Source organism: Crinia signifera, chromosome 6 (assembly GCF_055691185.1).
Source record: "Crinia signifera chromosome 6, ASM5569118v1, whole genome shotgun sequence".
Taxonomy (NCBI): Eukaryota; Metazoa; Chordata; class Amphibia; order Anura; family Myobatrachidae; genus Crinia; species Crinia signifera.
Genome location: NC_139222.1, coordinates 175,867,328 through 175,890,749, shown reverse-complemented (window position 1 = coordinate 175,890,749; position 23,422 = coordinate 175,867,328). Strand labels below are relative to the sequence as shown.

At 41.0% G+C, this 23,422-nt stretch overlaps 1 protein-coding gene across 2 annotated transcripts in view; it reads left to right on the top strand.

Moving 5' to 3' along the window:
* Nucleotides 1-15,927, top strand: part of PRKCA (protein kinase C alpha) — a 318,854-nt gene extending 302,927 nt beyond the window's left edge. For both annotated transcript variants that reach the window (XM_083148198.1, XM_083148199.1), the window contains 2 exons: nucleotides 1,576-1,716; nucleotides 9,155-15,927. In XM_083148198.1, coding sequence (XP_083004324.1) covers nucleotides 1,576-1,716; nucleotides 9,155-9,319 — 306 coding nt within the window. In that variant the 3' untranslated portion in view covers nucleotides 9,320-15,927. The remainder of the gene's footprint in view (nucleotides 1-1,575; nucleotides 1,717-9,154) is intronic.
* Nucleotides 15,928-23,422: the final 7,495 nt, after the last annotated feature.

The following is a 23,422-nucleotide window of genomic DNA, read 5'->3' as shown; positions in this document are numbered from 1 at the left end:
GTCTGAAGCATGGCAAGTGCAGCTCACTTATACGGTGTCTGTGTTGACATATGTCGACATACACAGCTAAACTATATATGAAAATTTGTCGACCTTTCCCATGTTGACATTTTGTCCATGTCGACCTAAAGCATGTCGACATTTTTCCAATTGTTGACCTATTGTCTGTCGACATATAGACTGTCAACCTATACACTGTCGACCTAATGACCCATACCAGTTTTCAGTAATCAGACAGACCTTAGACCCCAATTTGCCATTGAATTGCATTAGCATACAGTGGCTGGGAATGTCTATGCAGGACATGATTTACATTTCATCTCAATGTTCTTGCACAGACCTTCCATCCTCAGAGAGAAATGTAACCCCTCTCATGCTGAATCTATTTTGGCATATCCTCATTTGCAGCCAGTAAAGACAAGGTTGTACATTGGTGAGAGGTTACGCTTGTGACCCCGACACTCGCGCGCTAATTAAGTGCTGTTCACCGGCTTATAAATTACCACCTTTCATTAATATGCTGAAGAAATCTGTCTCATACAAAAAAAAGGAAATAATGTAAGATTTAAATAATGTGAGGCGATGATGTGACTCCTGTTCACACTGAGCCAATACGTGTCACTTTTATAGTCTCAGAGTGAATGCCTTGCTGCTAATTACCCTTATTTATCTTCCACTGAAAGGGAAGGGCTCCCCCATAAATACCCAGACTACAAGGAGACATTCACAGACTTGAAGCATCCATTAGGAACATTTCTCTGTAAAGGAGGCCACACACGCACCGATGCGGGCGGTGCGATGCTGTACGATGGGGTGCGCGCTCCCGCGGCACCTCATCGTACAGTACAAAATGTATGTGCTGCACATACTTTTGTACTAGCTTTTTCTAGCACAGCATCGCATCGCATGCACATCGTATGCACAAGGCATACGATGCGATGCTATGTGTGCTAGTTAAGCCCACAACGCACGCCGGCATCGGTGCGTGTGTGGGCTCCATAACACTTAAAATCCTAGGAAATTCTAGCATTTTATTTTCACACCTTACTAAATGATGAAAATGATGTCATATATAAAATACATGATATTAATGAATGTCTGCATCTTTAATGATGATTTAAAAGGTTACATTTGTTATTGGTGTGTTGGTTTATAATTGGCATCCCAATCTACATTTGGTGCATCACACCAGCCATTCATATAGCACACCATTACACGTAACCTGATGCGTTCTGTTTCCCAAAAGCGCTTCTTCCAGGTCTTTTGAATTACTTCATTTTATTTTCCAAGTCCTTTTCTACCACCCATTTCATTTAAAGGGCCTTTATCAATCTTTGATTCTTTGAATGAAATCATTACTAAATCATGTCATAAGTTTGTAAATGAAGTGCTGAATTTTCTGTGGACAGAAATTGTTATGGTGACAGCTGCAGCCAAATGATGGTACTGCACAGGGAGATGTATATACAATATATAGAATCCAAACTCTGTATTTTATTAAATTGCAAACTTTATTTTTTTAATGCATTAATTGTGTTCTTTTAAAAAAAAAAAAAAAATACTTTTGGTTTACAGTTGATGACAAAACATCCAGTCAAGCGGCTGGGGTGTGGGCCAGAGGGAGAAAGGGACGTGAGAGAACATGCCTTCTTCCGAAGGATTGACTGGGAGAAGCTAGAGAACAGAGAGATCCAGCCGCCATTCAAGCCCAAAGGGGTGAGCCCTTACTCTTATGCTTTGTGTTTTTGGGTTGTCTGTCTGCATGATCTAGTCCGTGGTGTTAATAAGCATAGTTAATCTACGTATGGTACTATTTAATGCAGTACACAGAGAAGGCAAATTAAATGTAGTATTGGAGAGCTACTGTAGTTCAAATCATGAAGCGAACTGGACTAATAAGTACTTAATAAGTGTATTTATGTATTTTAACTTTTTAAGTAAAGTGAGAGAGGGATGTCATTGTACAATGTTCCAACTGCGAAGACTGTGGGAACTTTGCAGCAATCATTTACACTGAAAAGAAAACAGATACATTTTGCCATGTAATTGATTGCAGCTTTAAACAAAATGGGAAAACTCCCCCAATATCTCTTGCTTTAATATTCTCACACCCTATTACATTTGGCCCTAGGTGTATGAGGACACATCTTTATGTAGATGTTTAGTTTTCTCGTTCATCTTCTCTCTGAGCAAAAGACTACTTGGTATATTTACTAAAGTTCGGGTTTAAGGAAGTGGATATGTTGCCCATAGCAACCAATCACATTCTAGCTATTATGTTCTAGAAAGTGCTAGATAAATAAGTAGAATCTGATTTATTGGTTGCAGTGGCCAACATCTCCACTTCTGTAAACCAGCAATTTAGTTAATATACCCCTAAAAGTCTTTTAAATTAAAACCGTGGGTCAGATGTATGAAAGTGTGCTATGGGGGGAGAAAGGGTATCAGCGCATGTAATGTGCTCTAATTCCACTTCTCCCCCATGTATGATGGAGCTGCCGTTCAGCAAATGACAGGGACGCCATGCGCCCCTGTCCATGTCGGTACTGCTATCTAAATGATATGCAGGGCAAATGTATGAACGGACAGCAGCATTGACCTTTCCGCTCCCTGCCGCTATCGGCTTCGACAGCTGCAGAGTGGCAAAGCCCTATCCCCACAAGGCTAACAGCACTTCCCTGGGCCGTACTGGAGATCTCGCATGTGTAGCGAGATCTCGTTCATACCCAGTACAGCCAGCCGGGGGGGAAGGAGACAGCGCTTCTGTGTGAGGGGACTCCTCAAGGGGACATCACCGGAGGGGGGAGTTTGCGCTCCCCCACTTCGGTGGACAAGATGTTAAAACATCTTTTCAATGTCCCTACCTGCCTCATTAAGGAGGCGAAGCAGGAAGTGTTATGGCACGGCTATAATACATATGGCCCATGTCTTTTGCCTAAAGTCTTTCAGGAATAGAGATGTATTTAAAAATCTATCTAGTACTCTCAATGGAGTCTTCAAAAAAATAAGTAAGTTTACCATGAACTAACAGGAATAAGATGTCCCGTGCATTGTGTGGCGCAGAGACATCTTGCTGATCTCACAGTGGTGTGATCACACCTCAGCTCTATATAGAGGTATGAAAATTACACAAAGCACACCATAGAGGCTGGCAGATCTTTTTTTTTTTCTGTGCAACTAGTAAGTACCAAAAAGCCTGATGCAGAGGAATAGTCATTGACAACACAACAAATTGTCATCTGCATCGCTGTCAGTATGTGTTCCATGATGCAAGCATAACTTGGTGACACATTCTTAAATAAGAATAGCCTTATATGCTGCGGAGATCTAGTTCCTTCCTGTCACTAAATAATTTTAAGCAACAACTCTGCAGCATTATTACCAGTTATTTATATAGGTTACACATATTCCACAGCCCTTTACACAGAACATTCACAACCGTTGCTTGCCAGTAGACCTTACTATCTATATTCCCTACCAAGGGCGTAACTACCATTGGTGCAGGGGCTGCAGCTGCTATGGGGCCCAGAGCTGAGAGGGGCCCACTTTGCCTGTCAAAGTATCATATGCTGTACACATTTTTCAGCATTAGGTGATAAATAGGGGCCCTTACAAACTTTTGCTATGGGGCCCACATGTATCTAGTTACGCCACTGTTCCCTACCACATGAACGCACATTAATATAAACTAGGATTCATTTGTCAGGACCAGTTTAACCTGCCAGTATGTTTTTGGATTGAAGTAGGAAGCTGGAGCACCCACACAAAAATACAGGGAGAACATACAATAAGTATTGCTTTTGGTATGAGTTTGACCTATTCTTGATGGGACTAAACCACCAAACCTCATTGGTGTGTTACAGCATGCTCAGTGTACCTCCCCATACAGTATGTACTCTGGAAGCTATATAGAGGGGTATGGATCATTAGGTCTCCACCAGTTAGGTCGACATGCCATTAGGTGGACATGCCATTGGGTTGACATGCCATTAGGTCGACACAAGCATTAGGTCTACATGGGCAAGGTCGACAGTCAAAACATGGACATGGTGTTTTCTGCTGTTTTTTTACTTGAGTGTTGACACAGTCGACATGGACACTGAAGCGCAGCACTGTGTACCCTCGCATGGCTCGCTGTGCTCTCCATGCTTTGGGCACTGTACGCTCGGCACACTAACTTATTCTCCCACCAAGCCCTAGTAGATGGTAGGGCATGAAATACTGCCTGTCGGCACATGTCAGCTCGAAAAACAGGATAAAATGAATTAAATGAAAGATTACACTGCTTTGTGTTAGATATACATTTGTGACCAGATTCCTCATTTACAGCAGCAGCACTCTGACCTTGTGTTTTAAATTGTTGTGAAAATAGGCTAATAGTGTGAGACATCAGCCATGTCCTTTGCGATTAGATAATTGTTATGTCAGTTAGCATCAGAGCTAACTGTATATTTATACTCTGTAACAACATTTCTCCAGGAATAAGATGTTACAAATACAGTAGATCTTGTAGAGAACAGGGTCTATATACTGTTGAATAATAGGCTATAATACTCTATACAAGGCCACTTTTCTAAGAATTTCCAAAGCGTCTAGTATTGGTAGATATATCTCATCTCACAGTGTCCTTGCTTTACTGTATAAAAGCAAATAGAAAATGTTGACCTTCAAAGCAATAAACTTCCTAATCGCCTGTGACTCGCCACCAGTCATGCCCATATGATACCAAATCAAATTTGGAACTATAAAGTATAAATAACCGAATGGTCATATATACAGAGACAGTAATTGCCAAACCAAAGGAGGTGCACTCCTTTAGCAAGACTAAAAAAAAAGAACAAACACAGCCGTTCGTACTGCCACAGCAAGGCTTAGACTACAACCTGCCAGCACACATTTACAAAAACATATGATTCGGCAGTTCCCTACAGGGAATAACAATAACACACCCCCTAAAATCTCGCCACTTACCACGCATTACATGGAAAAACAAATAGTCATACCACACTATCATTTTAACATTTTCCTAACCTACTGTACATGCAGGGGCGTAACTAGAACTTTGTGGTCCCCATGATTCTTGAGAGACACATCTCTACAGCAGTTAGTGATGTTATGCCCCATAATAGTGCCTTAGTTCATATTTTGACCCATAGTAGTGCCCTAATTATTGTAGTTCCTTAGTTTACATGAAGTCACAATAGTACTGCCAGTACACATTATGCCACACCATATCCCCAATTCACATTCTGAGATACAATGCTCTCAATTTATATTATGCCACACTATAGTGCCTCCATTTCATATTGTACCACATTAGAATGCCCCAGTTCCTATTATGTAACATTATAGTGTCCTCCACATTATAATGAGCAGATTAGATTATGACACCTTACAATGGCCTCCAATTCAAATGATGCCATATGACAGTGCTACCATTATATCCACTACAGAGGCCCTTTTCTGAGAATTTAATGTCACACACTTCAGGCTGGGAAATGGATCAGACCCATTTGCTTTTTAGTCATATCTGGTAAAATTGTATGCCAATTTATATCCTTGGTCCAGGCTCCCCTCTGCCTCTGGGCTCCATAGGCAACCTCTAGTTACATCCAGGCCTTAAACCAGGCATGTCCAAACTATAGTCTTCCAGCTGTTGTGAAACTACACATCTCAGTATGCCTTGCCATAGTTTAAGCATTCCCTAATAGTGGCAAGGCATGTTGGGGCTTGTAGTTACACAAAAGCTGGAGGGCCATAGTTTAGACATGCCTGCCTTAAACCTTCTGCTGCCCGTAGGAAACAGATACTCTTTAAATGCTCTGAGAGAAATAGAGAAAAATGCCACTCTTTGACCTGCATGTGTACACACCTGGGTGGGTATTCATATACCATAGATATGTATGCAGCTAAACTAGCTAAGATACCTTATAGCCCAAACATAACACTGTGCCACCACCTTTATACAACTTCAAATGGACATTACTGATCCATCATGTACCAGTTTCTATAAATACTATATGGTTAGAATGGACTGTTTCAGCATACTCAACACTGGAAAATGATTCACAGGCTATTGCTAAATACTGTATTATGGATTGGCATCTTACAAAGTACTCCATACTGTATCTCCTGGAACAGCTGGGAGGTTCCCGAATCTGGTGTGGAAAGTTGTACTGTACTTGTTATCAAAATATTGCAAATGGTAACGTTCTACAGTAGTTCAGTTTTAAAGCGCTTACCAAAACAGTATTTCAGCATAACGGTGCTTGTAGACCAACATATGTAAAGCAGGACAATCAGGAGGCTAGTTTTGGTACTAGGCAACACATTTTTATCGCTTACATTTTCGAATGCTCAATTCTACTGTGCTATATTATTATTATTTTTAATAAATTTTCCCTTTTTAAGGTTTTAAAAATATTGATATACTTCCCCAAAAAAGTCTTGCATGGACCAAACCTAGACCAGAATTAGTCAAGCGTCATTTCTGTATTTGTAATCCCATTTGCTTCTGTTCCTGTATAATAATCTGCACTCCCCATTGCTATGCATGAGTTTGTTTATTAGTGAAGTTAGCAATACAAGCATTGCAAACTGGTTATTATGTTTGTGTCACCAGGGGCGTAACTACAAATTTAGCTCCCCCCTGCCAAAAAACTATCTGGCGCCCCCCCCCATAATGCACTTGGGGCTATTCCCCTATTTTTAGATACTGTACATATACACTGCTCAGAAGTGAGAGATAGAGAAAGAGGGGAGCAAGAGTGAGTGTTAGGGACAGAAAGTTGTATAGACAGGGAGAAAAAGAGGGTGTCCCTGAGACATTGCCAGGTAGGGAAAGGAGAGAGAGGGGTGGGGGAAGACAGCACGGGAAAGAGAAAAAGAGGGGGCTGCGGAGGCAAGGAGTATGAAAGAAGGGGGGTTGTGGAGATAGGGGACTGTGATGGGGGATATACAGTGGGCTGGGCATATGGAGTGGGGAGAGAGGGGGCTGGAGAGACAGGGAAGGGGGAGATGGGAGTTGTGGTGGGGGGAGAGAAGGGGCTGTGGAGACGGAGTGGCGAGAGAGGGGGCAAAGGAGATGGAGTGGAAGAGGGGGCAAAGGAGATGGAGTGGAAGAGGGGGCAAAGGAGATGGAGTGGAAGAGGGGGCAAAGGAGATGGAGTGGAAGAGAGGGCTGAGGAGACAGGGAGTGAGGGAGGGGAACTGCGGAGGGGGCTAGGGAGACGAGGACGGGAAGGTAAGCAGACAGAGAAAGGGGACTGAGGACAGAGAGTAGGGTGGCGACAGAAATAACTTGTAAAGTACCTCCTTATCCCCCCATCCTGGGTAAGTACCCAGTCTCCCATTAGCAATAGCGGCACTTCTGTCGGGTCTCATCAGCCCTGCAGATCCGGATCTCCCGCAGCGCTGGCATCTTCAGGTGCATCAATCACGTGACGCGCTGTGTCCCTCACTGACCGGCGCCGGAAACTCCAGGTCAATTGATCTCCAGCACCGGCCGCAGCATCAGGTCTCATGATCTGCTGTCACGCTGCGCATCGCTCTCTCCCACCTCTCCCTCCGCTGCAGACCTCTTGCTGCTGCTGCTTCCAAATGCCTTCAGCGCTGAGGAGCCGCCGGGCATTCAGAAGCAGCAGCGGCAGTAGGTCAGCAGCCACCCTGCTTAAAAAAAAAACCCTGAGTGCGCCATTGCCTAGTCCCTGTATACTGCAGACCCCGCAGGGTTATACCCCTTTTACACCAAAAACCCTGGTCGGACCCTGGTCTTTGAATGCTGGAGTATCCAGGGTCTGACCCTGCTTTATACCCCATTTACACAGCACTTTGACCTGGGTCGGACCTGGGTCTGCACCATTTACACTGAACCTGGGTCAGCCCTGCCTTAAATAATATTTTATATATATATTTATAGAAAAATATATATATATATATAGATATATATATATATATATATATATATATATATATCTATATATATATATATATATATATATATATATATATATATAGAAATATATAATATATAGAAATATATAATATATAGAAATATATAATATATAGAAATATATATAATATATAGAAATATATATATATATATATATATATATATATATATATATCAGGGCTGACCCAGGTTAAGTGTTTTTTTTTTTTTTTTTTTAAGGTGCTGGGGGTGCCGGAGGGTACCTGTCCTGCCTGCTGTGCTTGGTGTACCTGGGGGTGCTGGGGGGTGCAAGGGGTGCTAAAGGTACCTGTCCTGTCTGCGGTCGGATCTCAGCGGAGAAGATGATGTGCGCCGTTGCTGTACCACCCCCCCCCCCTCCCCGGCAGACGGTCCCTGCGGCGTGCGGCGTATGGAGTGTCAGTGGCGGGGGTCCCTCTGGCGCATGGGAACTAGTACTAGTTCCTATGCGCTGGAGGGACCGCCGATACTGACACTCCATACGCCGCAGGGACCGGCTGCCGGATGCGGGGGGGGGGGGGGGGGGGGGGGGTGATACAGCAGCGGCGCACATCTTCTTCTCCGCTGAGATCCGACCGCAGGCAGGACAGGTACCCCCAGCACCCCTAGCACCCCCGTACCCCCAGCACAGCAGGCTGACAGGTACCCCCCTCTCCTCAGCAGCCGCAGGGACCCCCCTCCTCCCGCAGCAGCTGGGAACATCTTCCCCAGCGCTGCACGCTGTGGACCCGCTGCGGGTGCCTGCACCCGCAGCGGGACCATTTACACCGACATTTACACGGGTCCTATCCGTGTTCTACCCAGGTCAGGACCTGGGTAGAGGACCCGTGTAAATGGAAACGGATACCCCCCATTTACACCGCCGCGGATCCGGGTCTGACCCGCCGCTGACCCGGATTTTTCGGCGGTGTAAAAGGGGTATTAGTGGGTGCCAGAGCCCGGCGCCCCTGCTGCCGCCCGCTCCCCCAAGCGGCAGCGGGGGCTGCCTTACGCTAGCTACGCCACTGTGTGTCACTGTCAGTGAAGCTGGTAAGAAAACAATAGCTATACTTGCACACTCAATTCAAGGTAGAAGAGCTTTTATTTGTCTTTATTCTGAACTAATTTTTACTATTGTATAAACCAAATCTATAAATTGATTGTTTAATAATAGACTTTAATTTCTGCTCTTATAAACTTTTGCAGTGTGGCAAGGGAGCCGAAAACTTTGACAAGTTCTTCACAAGAGGACAACCTGTGCTGACCCCTCCTGACCAGTTAGTCATCGCCAACATCGATCAAGCTGACTTTGAAGGGTTTTCTTTTATTAACTACCAGTTTGTACATCCCAGTTTATATAGTGTGGCATGAATACAGAGTCAGAGTATAGTACATTTGGGAGTGCACATATTAACCCTACAATTTTAAGGCTGCAATGTTAAAAATAATTACAAAAATAACCTGAAAATTCTAGGGTTAAAAATAAATATCTTGAAGGATAACAACGATTGTTCTTTTTAATGAAAATTATAAGAACCACCATCATTTCTGGGTACGGTCTTTTAATAATCTAACACTCTTTCTGTGCCACCATATTAGTGGACAAACAGACAACACTAGGTTAGAATTTCAAGTCTGTCAAGATGTAGAAAAGGGAAGTTGAGTAAGACCCCCCCAAAAATAGTTATTTACTCAGTGGTCTTCCTTCTATTCCTGGAGCAGTGGGTTATATTATAAAGATGCATAGAAGTGACATATGTATTGACGCTTTATGAGTACGCAGTTGAAGGTACCTGATGTGTTCTTAAACTCTCCCTAGTATAATTTTTTTACATAATTTATAGAGCGGCCAAATCAACCGTTGCCATTCAAATCACACATGTATACAACAGAGTTCGTAGTTAAAAAAAATTGTTAGTGTCAACATTTTACAGAACAACTAAATCCAAGAGGTTTAAAGTAAAACGATTTGTTGACCGCAGAATTTGTTATTTTTTTTTTTTATTTTTTTTTTTGCATATGCATCATGCAATGATTTTTTTGCATGTTTATATACTGTATTTAATCTCAATTGATTCTGTGATAGGAATTAGCTGAATCTCCATTATGAGTATTACTGATAATTTTTATAAAAATGTAAAGAATCAGGCTATATTTGTGAAGGTTTTTATTTTAGTCTTTGCTCATTTTGAGCAGTTAATTTAGTTTTAGGATGAGGCTCATCGCATTTTAATTTGTCATATTATTTGTGGAATAGGATTTATGTATTTTCTACACTTAATCTCTCAAGAATTCTGAGCCTTTTAGCTCTGAATGAGTATAGCCCTCTTGGCACCTCAGTCTCCATTTTGTCTGTTTTTGTCCACATTCAAATACAGATCTTGTCCCTGTACTCCAAATGTACTAGAAGAATATATTTGTATAAAGATCTTTTTCACTGTAAACATCAAAAATGGTTAACAAAAAATGTTTTTATTTTTGCCTTGTTCCATGTCGATTCAAATCTGCTATTCGTTTTCCTGAAGATGCATGTAAGGTCGAGTGCATGCGATTAGCTAATGCATGCAGAACGGATTGTGGTTTGGCTTTGCATGTACACAGTCTCATGGAAACTCTGGCTATATTCCATATGATACAGAATTCATATATTAAGTGTTTTAGTTACTTATTTTACAATATTTTGTTTGACAAAAATGTATATGTTGAGATTTGTGCCAAAATGAAATTCTTATCTGGCATTGCTTGAAAATGCTGTTTTAGCCCTACACACCATATTACTGATATTAACAAGAAGTTTACAGCTAACTTTATTAGTTTTTCATACATGTCCCATAACCCCAAACACTATTATAATTAAAATCTGGTTGCTATTGCCAACACCTTCAGTTTCATTTTTAGATATATTAGTAAATATATTACTTAATCAAGCCATCACTTGGTTCATTATACAAAATGGCTGCCAAAAAGGCACAATAGTATTCAAAGCTTCTGGACCAGAAAATACATTTTAGAGCGAGGTTGCCAATCTGTGGCTTTCAGCTGTAGTGTGATTACAAGTCCCAGCATACCCGGCCAGCTTTACGTAGATACTTGCTCAAATGTTTACATGCCATAGGTTTGCTAACCCTGAATATAATCTTTCTTTGTTAATGTGATGTCATGTTTTCTCTTATATTTTGGTACCCCTCAAGACCTTGCCACCCAACCTCCCACCCCCTATGTGACTATAAATTAGCAGAGCTCAAAATTGTATCAAACTGTAGGAGTTTTGTTCAGATTAAATAGAAGTGGTATGATCTGCCTTATCTAGTGTTAGTATAAATATGCCAAGATTACAGTAATATGTGACATATCTCCAAAATGACGGCTCTCTATCACACAGCTATGTTCCTACGAGCTTCTTCTTGTTATATAACCTCTTAAAACAATGGACCTGCAGAGCAAAGAAAGAATGTATTAGGGGAGCACAAATTCTGTGTCAGATGACTGGGCCATGTCACATACCGTACCAGATGAAAAAGGAGGCAAAATATTACAGTAAATCAGTTTTGTATCTTTTTGTTGCTATTATTCTACAGAAAAGGCCAGAGATTTAATTAGCCCAAGATTTTGTCTGAACTTTGCTCGTTGATATAAAACAAGGTACTCCAAAAAAGGAAACCTTTTGTATTTTTGCTCACAGGGCCTTGAGGAGCAGGCAGAAATTAGCAAGGTTTCCCTCCCGCTTTGTATCTGTCAAAGCGTCTCCTCATTGTTTTAGGGGCATATCCACCAGAGATTTTTTTTGTCAGGGGTGGGGTTCAGCAGTTTAATAGGTACACAATTCCTTTTGTCATTAGCTCCTCTTATCCTAATTGTACCTCTAGTGGTTGATAGACCTTGTGGTTACTAAGCAAATACACATGCAAAGGAGGACCACAACAGAGATTGAAGTCTGTGACAGGGTACAGCATTTTATTTGTGGCAGCTATAACAGTCATCTGCCAGCAATGTAACTCACCAGGGACATCAGACTATGTACCCATGTTGAGCTCCATGAAGATAAGCAGGAACGCAGAAATAAAATATGAATGCCTCGCACATACACCTAGTATCTTAAGTGTACAGAGATGACTTGAACTCAAAGTATAGACCCACTATGTATTTTCTCTTAATTTCTACATTTTGTACTTTATTTGCTATTTATAAATGACTATGCCTAATTGCATATTTACATTTGAATAAATCGGTCCCAATGCCCTTGCGCTCCTCTGCAGCAATTGCCATATCGGGATATAGGAGTTTCTCTAATAGAGCAGACACTGTGTGACTGACAGCCTGGCATCTAGTTTACTTAGCAGAAATTTACACCATGGATTTCTTGGTTTATGTTATCGGCAGGGACAATGGTGTCAATGCCACTGCCAGTCTGTACTTAGTAACCTAAAAGTGATCCAGTCAAAACACTGGACTATAGGTATGGGTCACTGCAATGGAGAGGGAAGTAGAGCTGAAAGTGGATGGTCCTGGTAATACTGAACGGGTATGGGTCATTGGGTCAACGCAATTTAGGTCGACATGCATTGAGACAACCTCTGATCATTGATAGGGCTTAGGTTGACACCTGAAATAGGTCGACACGACTATGGCCCTTATTCTGATTGACGCGGACTTTACCGCATACTTTCGGATCGCGTGTTTACGGCGTCTGCGCATGCGTGGAGAACGCAACGCGCATGTGCCACGCTTTGACTCGGTACCAGTTCGGCCAGATCTCGTCCAGAACTGTTCACCGCTATCATTCGGGAAATAGGGGCGTATTATGGGCGTCATGCGGAATGACACATGGGCGTAGTTTCAAAGTGGGCAAAACGGGGCGGAAACATGGGCGGACACGGGGGAGTACACTTATGTTGGGGGGGCGTACATTCGGAAACCACTCCGAATGCACGCGATCAAAAAGGGCAGAAATGTGCGGTGTCCACAAGTGTACTATTGCTTTGCGGACACCACTCGTTCATGCGCTAGGCGAACGTACGCCTAATGACTACAACCATTAACACCTGAACCCAATAGAATCTACTCCTTTACTCATTACTCACTAATAGGACGCTTGTCAGTGCTTTAATTGAAACCATTGCTGCTTCAAGGAAACCTTACTAGTCCCCCACATATGCTGTACTTGTCAGACACTTTAAAACTGCTAACAATGGACATGACAGAATATTAATACTAGCAATACACATGTGTATTCGACATGTTCCAAATAAGCAGTTTTTTATGAGGATAGGTAATTGAATAAGTGGGTCATGTGATGTATAGCAGAAGATACTTCATAGTGGGTTGTTTGGCGTAAATACTCCGCTTACGGGCGGTAGCACCGCTTGGCTCCCGTTCGGATGCGGTATTCCCGAGCATACTCTGTAATACTCTGTAATACCGTGCCGAATCGGAGTGTTTCTCCCGCACACGCATGCTTTGTATGTCGTCCGTAAACACGCCCTGTTCTTAAAGAGTGAGTCCGTCCGAATGCGGAGGACACGTGGGCGTTTCTACGGACGATGGCCGCACGCGGCAAAACACCGTGGCGTGCGGACCGCACCGTAAGAATGCGGGAATATCCGCACCGATCAGAATAAGGGCCTATGAAAGGTCGATACAAAATAATTAGTTCAACAATGGCAAGGTCGACAGTCAAAAGGTCAATGTTAGTTTTTGTTTTTTTTGCCTCAAATGTCGTCAAAGTGTACAGTGTCCCCTTGCATGGCTCGCTGCACTCACCATGCTTCAGATGCGGTGCCTTTCTGTGCTCTGCGCACCTTTTTTTTACCCTCCCACCACACCGTAGTGGATGGTAGGGTATGAAATACCACCTGTTGGCATATGTCGACCTTCCAACCCTGTCAACTTTAGCCATATCAACCTATTTCAGGTGTCTATATACCAAACAATTAATCCAAACTGTCTCGAGCGCTCTTTCTTCCTGCTGCTGTTTAATAATAATAGGAAAAATTCAATCTTTTTTACAAAAAAATCATCTACAAAGTACACCTAAGGATTGACCACAGCGCTGGAAAAATAGGTTAAGAAATTTTGTATGGGACGTGCAAGGTGGATTCTTCCAATCTGGATCACAAAAATATATAACGGTCACGGATTTCTTTATTAATAACACAGGGGCAGACAATCAGCTCCTTACTGACTTTTTTCAAACACAGCCTGTAACATGGCAGTTGGCAGGTGATTGGCTGGACATTTATCTCTCTTTATCACCCTTGCATTTATCTCTTGTTAAGGCTTAATACATCTGCCCCACAGTCTCTTTATTCTAAAAAAACAAACCAATAAAAATAGAAAAAATGAATGAAAAAAATGTATACATTTATAAATTATTTTTTATTTCTGTGAAACAAGGAACTGTTTTATTCATTTTTTTTTACATATATATGAATCCATTTTTTCATTCTTTTTTTTCTATTTTTATTGGTTTGTTTTTTAAAATAAAGAGACTGTGTTATTTATAAAGAAATCCATGACAGTTATATTTTTTTGTGATCCAGATTGGAAGAATCCACCTTGCACGTCCCATACAAAATTTCTTAACCTATTTTTCCAGCGCTGTGGTCAACCGCATCCCCACTGAACACTATATTCTTGCTTCAAATCTGAACATTTAAATTTTGAGGTAAAGTGGTGTTTTATTATGGGCTAAATATATAAATATTCCTTTTACAGTAAAACTTTCTGGTTATGTGGCACTGAACAGATGCATTAAAATGTACGGTACTTAAGGTGCCAGAAATAATTCCCACTGATTAGAAAAAAAAAAAACAGCTTTATGTGTAGAAAATTATGATTGGGACTTATTATAAAGGTAATAATTACAAAATAAACTATGATAAAATATACACACATACACGCACGGTGCTAAGTGTACTTACTATAGGACTCACATTATTTATACGAATGCTTTCAAAATCTTTTTACCATTATTAATCTTTGTACTGCATACGGGGCCCTCATTACATGTCCAGCACTGAAAGTCTTAGAAGAAACATTTGTATCATGAAATATAACACAAACTAATGCCATTGCATTAAATTATAAAGCAGGATAATATATTATATGTGACTGATGTATTAACACTGTTCAGACAGTTGTCTGTGGAGATTTAAAGTGTTTTTTTTTCCCCAATGTGTTCTCTTTCTGTTAATTGTTTAATGGTTCTATGCACATGACGACTGTATGAAGGGCTGGTCTAGCAGATTGTCAACCTGTCCTGTCTGGGTGTTAAATTAAAGAGGAGAAAGAATATTACGTTTGTGTTGTAAATCTTTTAACAATGTTTACTGTGAATGTAAAGCAGAATTAGAGACTGCATTTATTTTTACAATTCTGCTATTCCCACTTTTCTGCAATGTTCCAGTTATTCATACTCGCTAATAAATTTATGATGTTTTTGTTTTTAATAATTTGTTATACTAGAAGGAAAAACAAAGGGTATAGACATGGTCAGTATACAGAGCCAACTTTGTCCCTACTGTACATGGAATTTGCATGGCAGGTGAAGCAAAACTATTCATGGTAGATGCAGCCATTTTATCAGTATTGAACAGATCCATTTACTAGAGGCTAGTGCTATCACTGAGGCATAAAGCAGTGTGCCTCAAGCCTCCCTAATTTCACTGGAAATCAATACACTTCATTGACTTTAGTTTTGAATCTACCCATAAAACAGATACCACCATTTATGTTGACTTGAGTCATTTTAGAGGGAAACATGGAAGACGTTGATAATTGATGATTTCTGTAGCACAATACATTGCATTTTCCGTTTACAGCTCTGTAGATCAGCTTTGGCATGATAATACAGTGGTATGCTAGATGGTGGGGATTTTTGTAATTGTTTTACCACAATGTTAATTGCACCTATTACATTCGCTTCCAATACATCCATGTAACCCCAAGCAATTTCTATTCAATAAATTCTTTTGTTGGTATTTGTGTGAAGTGTGCACTGTTCCGTAAGATGTCTCCTTTGTGGATCGGTCATTAAAACTATTTGCAATGCTCATGGGGTGGCAAATAATGGGTGTGCTGCCATACTAACCAAGTCGTGATGTGATTCAGTACAAGAAATATTGAAACCCCCAAAAATGTTAAGTCGGTCATGAACTCTCTCTAATGTTTATATATTCCTCCTTGGACGCTGACACCATTACTTCCACTTTGGCTTATGACCTCACCAGTGCGAATATCATACAATGCAGCAGGTGGTGTGCGAATGCTCTGGCCATTTCCTGGCATGCAACTGCGCACTTTCTGTATCTCATTGAGCTTAGCTGGCTGTGAAATGTAGAAGAACGATGACCATGTAAAATGTTTCACTTTTTTATAAAAACACATGTATATTTCTTCTTCCTTTACTAGGAGAACAGGGATAATGCTGGGGTATAGCCTAGAGAGGAAAGAGTCTGCGGACCAAATAGTTCATATTTATTTCCCAGGAGCCCCATCACTTCCTCTCTTCTATAACCCAGGCAAAGGCAACTCACTTCCGTTTTTTTCCCTCATGGTTTTGGAGGGGCTGATTTTATGTGACCCTTCATTTTATTTACATTATTTTTAGTTTTTATTTGATCAGGCAGTGAAAGGAGTTTTATAGTGCACCCTCTTATGCTGATGACCCCCAGCACCTGTGACTGCCTTGGGCCACGCCCCCTCCACACACAGGGATACCCCCTGGTGCTGCACAAGGAGGACAGGCCAGACACAAGCGGCAGTCTACTTGTTTGTTTGTGTAAATGAGTACAAGGCAGTGTCATAATGTGAGTAGGGGGGGTGGAGGAACTGGAACCTGCAGCCTTGAAGTTGGTTGACAACAAAATGAGCATGGTCCTCCAGTTGCACAAAGTAATGTTGAAGATTGTGGTTTCCAACTCGCTAACAAATACAGCTGTATCATTTTAAAGGTCCCTTTTAGTACTGAATGCTTTTTTCCACCATTATGTCTGATCGTTATAAAATCCACAGAATATCACTCTTGCTTGCTGCATTATCATGAAATCGTATCTTTTGTAAACAATCCATCTTAGGATAAACTATCTCACATACATGGAAACATTCTTGATTTATTCAACTGACAACATTGCACAAAGCAAATGTACAGTATTGTTCATATATCCATATAAAAAAAAAAGGAAAAACAATTAGATGCTGAAGAAAGTGCTAGATTGTGTTGTTATATTGATGCCCCACAGCAGGCAGGCCACACCAACCCAGGAGCCCCCATGCCCTGATCTCCTCCCTAATACCGACAAAATGTCTACATTTATTCATAGCACCTTTCATTAGATTTAGCATTAGGGTGTGTAGTCCGCGCCCCCCCCCCCCCCCCCCCCCCAAAAAAAAAGACTTACAAATAAAAAAACAGCCCTGTCCCAATGTGATGTTTTAATTAAAATGCCTTGCTTGATGGAATGTGTTGGTTGCTATGGACAAGATCCCATCTCCAAGAAAACTCCCATCTTACTAATTTGACCCCTAAGTGTCACCTACTGTAGAGCACCATTGACTACAATAAACTAGGCTCCATCTGTATGATTGGGAAGCTTATCAATAATGCATTCTGGGGACATCACAGGAGTCTAGTCTGTTTCTTCCACTGTGTAATCTCACAGCATGAACTAGTCCTGTTTAATAAGCATGGAAGGGGGCATTTCTGGCATTGGATAAGCTAGTTTGCAGACCGTAATGCTGCTGTATCGAGCGGTGTTCTCTTCCGGCTTCAGGACTGACAGCTTTCATTGTTGCACCCTGCAGGGGCTGTGAATGAAAAAAGCAGTATTTTAACAAGTGACGATGAGGATGTAAGTGATGGAGATCTTTTCTCTTGGTTGCTAAGGGTAACAAAATTTTCTTCCAAACAGTTTCTGCTCATCGCTCCCCTTTCTTACCAGCTCTCATAATATAGTGCAGAGGTGAGGATTTAGCACAGCAGATGTGACTGGACATGTTTAAAAATAGCATTAGAACGTCTTGATCTCACTTTGAGTCCCCCTTGGGACCTCCAACACAGGACAAACACTGGATTTTCTGTCAGTGTTTTTTTTACGCTTTCTTATTTGTTTATTTATTATTATTTCTTTAAACCATTTTAATCATATAATTTACTGGCAAATAGTTGCTAAGAACCATGCAATGTTCAGTCAAGAAATAAATGATTTTAAAGCTGTCATAAACATTATTCTTACTAGTATGTTAAACTATTAATGGGGGAATTGCCCTTTGAATCTGCATGAGGTACCACTTGTGCTATTCATACCTATTGTAGCATAACTACATATAATGACCACCATGTCAGATGTAAAGTGAAGACAAGTTTTCAGGTGTTAAGCAGAGAGGAGGTGGGGGCAACATCTAACTTACCAGAGTGATTAAGAGAACTTACAGTATGTTATTTTTGGAAACTTTGCAGTAGTAGATGTTATATGACCATTAATTGTGTGATAATTCTGTGGTAATGGTTGAGGATTTTCCATAATTATTTTTAAAAATTTTGAAAAATTCTACAACTTTTAGAGGGGTATTTATCAAAACTTGGGTAAAGTACCATCCAATCGGCTCCTGTCATTTTTCAAATACAGACAGAAGCTGATTGGCTTGTACTTGGTCTCTCGCAATGTTATCTCTTTTCAAGCTTTGATAAATAACCCAAAGCCTAGTCCTTTGTAAAGAGTACCTTTTCAGAGAAAAAATACAATTGACCCATGTTGCTCCCCATCAATTGCAATTTGAAAAAGAGAGTACTCTCTATAGAGATCATATATTATTCTCAACTAGTCTTAAGGCCCATCTGATGGGCGGGCGAAAGTTTATGTGTATGCAACTCTTGTTCCACCTTTCCAACCACAGCATGGCAGCAGCCAGAGCAAGTCTCCAACTCTCCCCCTTTCCTTCCCAACCACAGCTTGGCACAAGCTGTTGCAGCCACCAGAGCAAGTCTCCAGCTATACACCTACCCTTACCAACTACAGCAGGACAGGAGCTGCTGCAGCAGGTACAGAAGATCCCGGAAACCCTCAATAAATAAGCAAACAAGAGAAAAAATAACTGAGGATCGATCTTACATGGATTTCACAACAATATCTAAAGTGTTCGATTCACAGACCAGTCTGCCGATGAGCTGCATGCATAACCAAGGAGCGCAGTCGCACTCACACACCTTTCCTGAGTGCGACTGCGCTCCTTGGTTATGCATGCAGCTTAGGCAGCATGCAATCTCTTTGAATTGCTGTATCTGTACAGAGGCACACAACCTCTGTTTCCAAGGAGCTGCAATAGCTTTCAGGTTTTTATTGTTTACTATTAAGATGATAAAAGTACCTATTCCTTCTATCCTACCAGCGCTCCTAGGTGACCCCAGGGTCACACATCCTCTTAGTCTGCCGATGAGTTGCTTATTAATTTCAGTTTCTCAAAAAATTGAACATTTTTGCATGTAATGTAACCTTATAGGCCTTTAAGGGTCCACTTAAGGGGTTGGGATCATTAGGTCGACAGTCATTAGGTCGACATGGGTCTAGGTCGACCTGGTTATAGGTCGAAAGGTCATTAGTTCGACAATGTCTAGGTGGACAGTCAAAAGGTTGACATGGGGTTTTTCACTTTTTTTTTTACCTGAATGTCAACACAGTCGACATGGACACAGTTTAAAGTGCACCGCATCCCCTCGCTGCGCTCGCAAAGCGTTGGGCACTATTTTATTCTCCCACCACACCCTAGTGGATCGTAGGGCATGAAATACCGCCTGTCAGCACATGTCGGCTCAAAAAACAGTGAAAACCCCATTTCGACCTTTTGACTGTCTAACTAATGACCTTTTAACCTAGACCCATGTTGACCTAATGACTGTCGACCATCATGCTGTAGACCTAATGACCGCATCCCCACTTAAGGGAGTCTGTTCTATTGTGTTGTATTCAGAAAGTCATAAGCTTTCCAATGTCCTATAACAATGCATGAAAACAACAGAAATAGCATGGATCCTTAAGAGATCGTCGGATTAAACATATCTTCAAACTTAGATCGTCCCTTAAGATAAGGTAGTGTATAAAGTTTGAAGTTAAAGTGTTCGAGAGTTATCGTTGAACATCCATCCACACACACATAAACATCGTTCAATTATACTTATTTAGATAAGTTAAACTTGAAAAGAAATAAGGAAACATGCCCTAACTTTTTATTGCAAATTTTTTAAGATACTTTTCTCACTTTTCTACCTTTTAAATTTATTTTTATTTCTTCATTGCATGTGATCTATAGTCAAAAGAAAAACATGGATATGGATTAATGGTTTTGGATTTGAGACTTAATTCTTTTCCATTGCTGTTATTTCCATATTTCTTATAATCATGGATTATTTATTTTAATGGCACCTTTAAAGAAGGAATTGCAGCGATCACAGACAAAGAGATTGTTATTTATATAGCACTGATAAGACTGGAGACACCACCATCTGTGGTTTGGTATTAAAGATGCAGTCACAATAGTTCAGTGACAAATGTGAAGAACGTTAAATACACTGGATAAATAAGGGATCTGTCATGAATATTCTGTAATGTCCAAAATATTTGTCCAATTAATCTGTATCTGCCATCAACATGCTTGAACTTTAATTCTACATAAGAAATATTCCTTTAGTTTTCATCAGGAACATAGGGGCACATTTATACCCCTTTCAGATTGCAATGCTGGGTCGGATCAGGGATTCGTCGCTTTCAGACTAAACTCAGATCTCCCATTATAAATAGGGCGACCTGGGTTTAACCCTTCTTATAACCCAGGTTAAAAATTTGGGTTGCTCAACCGGGGTTATAAGTGTTGGTGCTTTCACACCACACCTTGAGCCGTTGATACATCATCAACCCAACAATTACCCAGGTCAAGGAGGCAGTGTGAAAGGGGTAATAATAAGTCTGGTAAAGTGATAAAGTGGCTCGTAATAGTGCAGCAGCTAATCAGCTCCTAACTGTCATTTTCAAACCCAGCCAGTAACTTCACAGTTAGGAACTTTATTGGCTGCTGTGTTATCCCCTTCCACTTAATCACTTCACCAGGCTTAACGCTGTACATCTGCCCCACAGTTCTGAAATGAATGGCAAGTGTTTTGAACAATGTAACTTTGCTAAAGGTTATATTTGTTTAAAAACCTGTCCCCTCCTTTAGTTTGGTTGTAGGGCATTACTCACATTAGTTTTTCTAGGACCTTTGAAATATTCATGAACAATTCAATTAATCAGAACACAAATTACAATGAGACTAAAATCCATACTGGTTCATGTTGTAAAGATACAGTAGATAATTGTGGCCTCTTTTCAGAATGTATCCATTCCAGTTACATGTTGAGTAATTACTATTAACTAGCACATTGATGGGGTGTGAAGTCCGTGATCTGATTGAACACAATAAGCAAAAAAATGTGCAGCACAGTTTAACTCACCCAGATTAACCTCTGTTATCACCATTTGGGTCCTGATGTATTGATGTGTATACAGCTATATCTTTTATTATAGAGACAAAATCAGTTGGCTCCCACTTTCAGGACATTTTCTCACTAGTTTGCTTAGAAAACACCCCTGCATTGTGCCGTATGTGGGGCCATAGCGAAGTGTATCCCTATCCCCTGGCAATTAAGATCCAGCATGCTGGATAATTCTAGTTCATCGCTGATCAAGGCCAGTGTTCTCACCGGAGAACACTGGCCCTGACAGATTGCTCAGCACACATCGCTGTGTACTGAATGATCTACATTGCTCAGATCGCTCAGCATCTTCTCGTGTGTAGGCCTCTTAAGATAGAGAACTGGAGTTGATTAAATATTTGTTTCAAGTCACATAACCCACTATTTGCTTTAGGGGTCCTTGGATTAACTTAAATCTTCATTGCTGTGACCCAAAGTTGGTGATTATAATAGCCATGGTGGATAAAAATTTGCCAGGTCAGGAGTTCTCTTTTGCCAGATGGCTTTTGCCTGCTGCATGGCTTAGCCAGCTCTTTCAGCTGAGAGAGAGCTTTTATTGTGGAGAGCATACAGTATATATTGTGGTCCCTGAGCTTGTTAACTGCTTTATTTAGTCTCCCCTGACCATTTTATTGCTAGGCTTCCATCCATACTTGGTTAGGCAAATCTGCTGATAAAAATGGACATTAACTTAATATAAGCACAATTGCAGAGGGAGGGCCAGGCTGCCTGCTTACTACTGTTGGGAAATACCATTGGTCCTTTGTGTCTCAGGGCCTTATTCTAGTTCACTCTTTCTGACAAAATCCTTCTTAGATGGACAAAACCATGTGCACTGCAGGGGGGGGGGGGGGAAGATGTAACATGTGCAAAAAAAAATTAGATTTGGGTGAGTTATTTTGTTTCTGTGCAGGGTAAATACTGACCGCTTTATTTTTACACTGCAAAATAGATCTCACTTTGAAGTAAAACCCCACCCAAATCTAATTCTCTCTGCACAAGTTACATCTGCCCCACCTGCAGTGCACATGGTTTTGTCCATCTAAGAAGGATTTTGTCAGAAAGAGTGATATAGAATAAGGCCCTCAGTGATATTTGAAATGTTGGATTTACAATCCCACTAAAGGCAGTTTTCTGCCTGCACTATGTATGGTTCAGTGCTTGGCTGTACCTGCTCATCTATTTTTCTAATGTTATTGCTTAATCAAGTCCCAATTTGTTCTCTCACTGGGAATGTGGCCACTGTTCTTGGAATGGTGTCAGAATAAATTAGGAATAGGGAGAGAGAAGCCATAGCTGGTGGTTTCTGGCACCATTCTGATGCTTCGCTTTGTTTTTAGAACAAAGCTTCCAGGCAGCGTCATATTTGTTTAATTTAGCCAGGGCTATTCATTAATGTTATAGCCAGGAATATACTATAGAAAATGTCTGATGATAGAAAACAGTGCTGTACCTTCATGTTGCGGAATATTATAATTACAGTACACTATCAGTGTTATTTGAAGAATTTCTACAGCTCCATCACAGAGGTGTCCGGCAAGTGGATTTCTCTTTTGTATTAGAATTGAAATGACTCATTTTATCAAGTAATAACAGTTCTGGCTGCTCCGGTAATTAACAGACCGTATCTCTATTCCAAGGCATAGCGCCGAGCAAGCAATTTGTATTTACAGAGCACTCCTGCCAGTCGGAAGCTTTTCTTGCTGATTTCATACACTCCTGGGCTGATTGGTGATGAAACATGAATTTTAAAATGAATCTCTCAATCTCATTCGGTCCCATATTTTGCAATCACTTAATTTGGGTATTTCTATAGTGCAGAACATTTTCAGGGGACAAAGCATCTCCGTTTAATCCCGTTGCCTTGGATACATTAGCTCATTCTTTTTTTAAGTCACAACAAACTTCAGCCTTACCCATGGGGGTCTCAATAACGGGTGCAGAGTTTGCAGAGCACATGGGGCCCTGGCTCC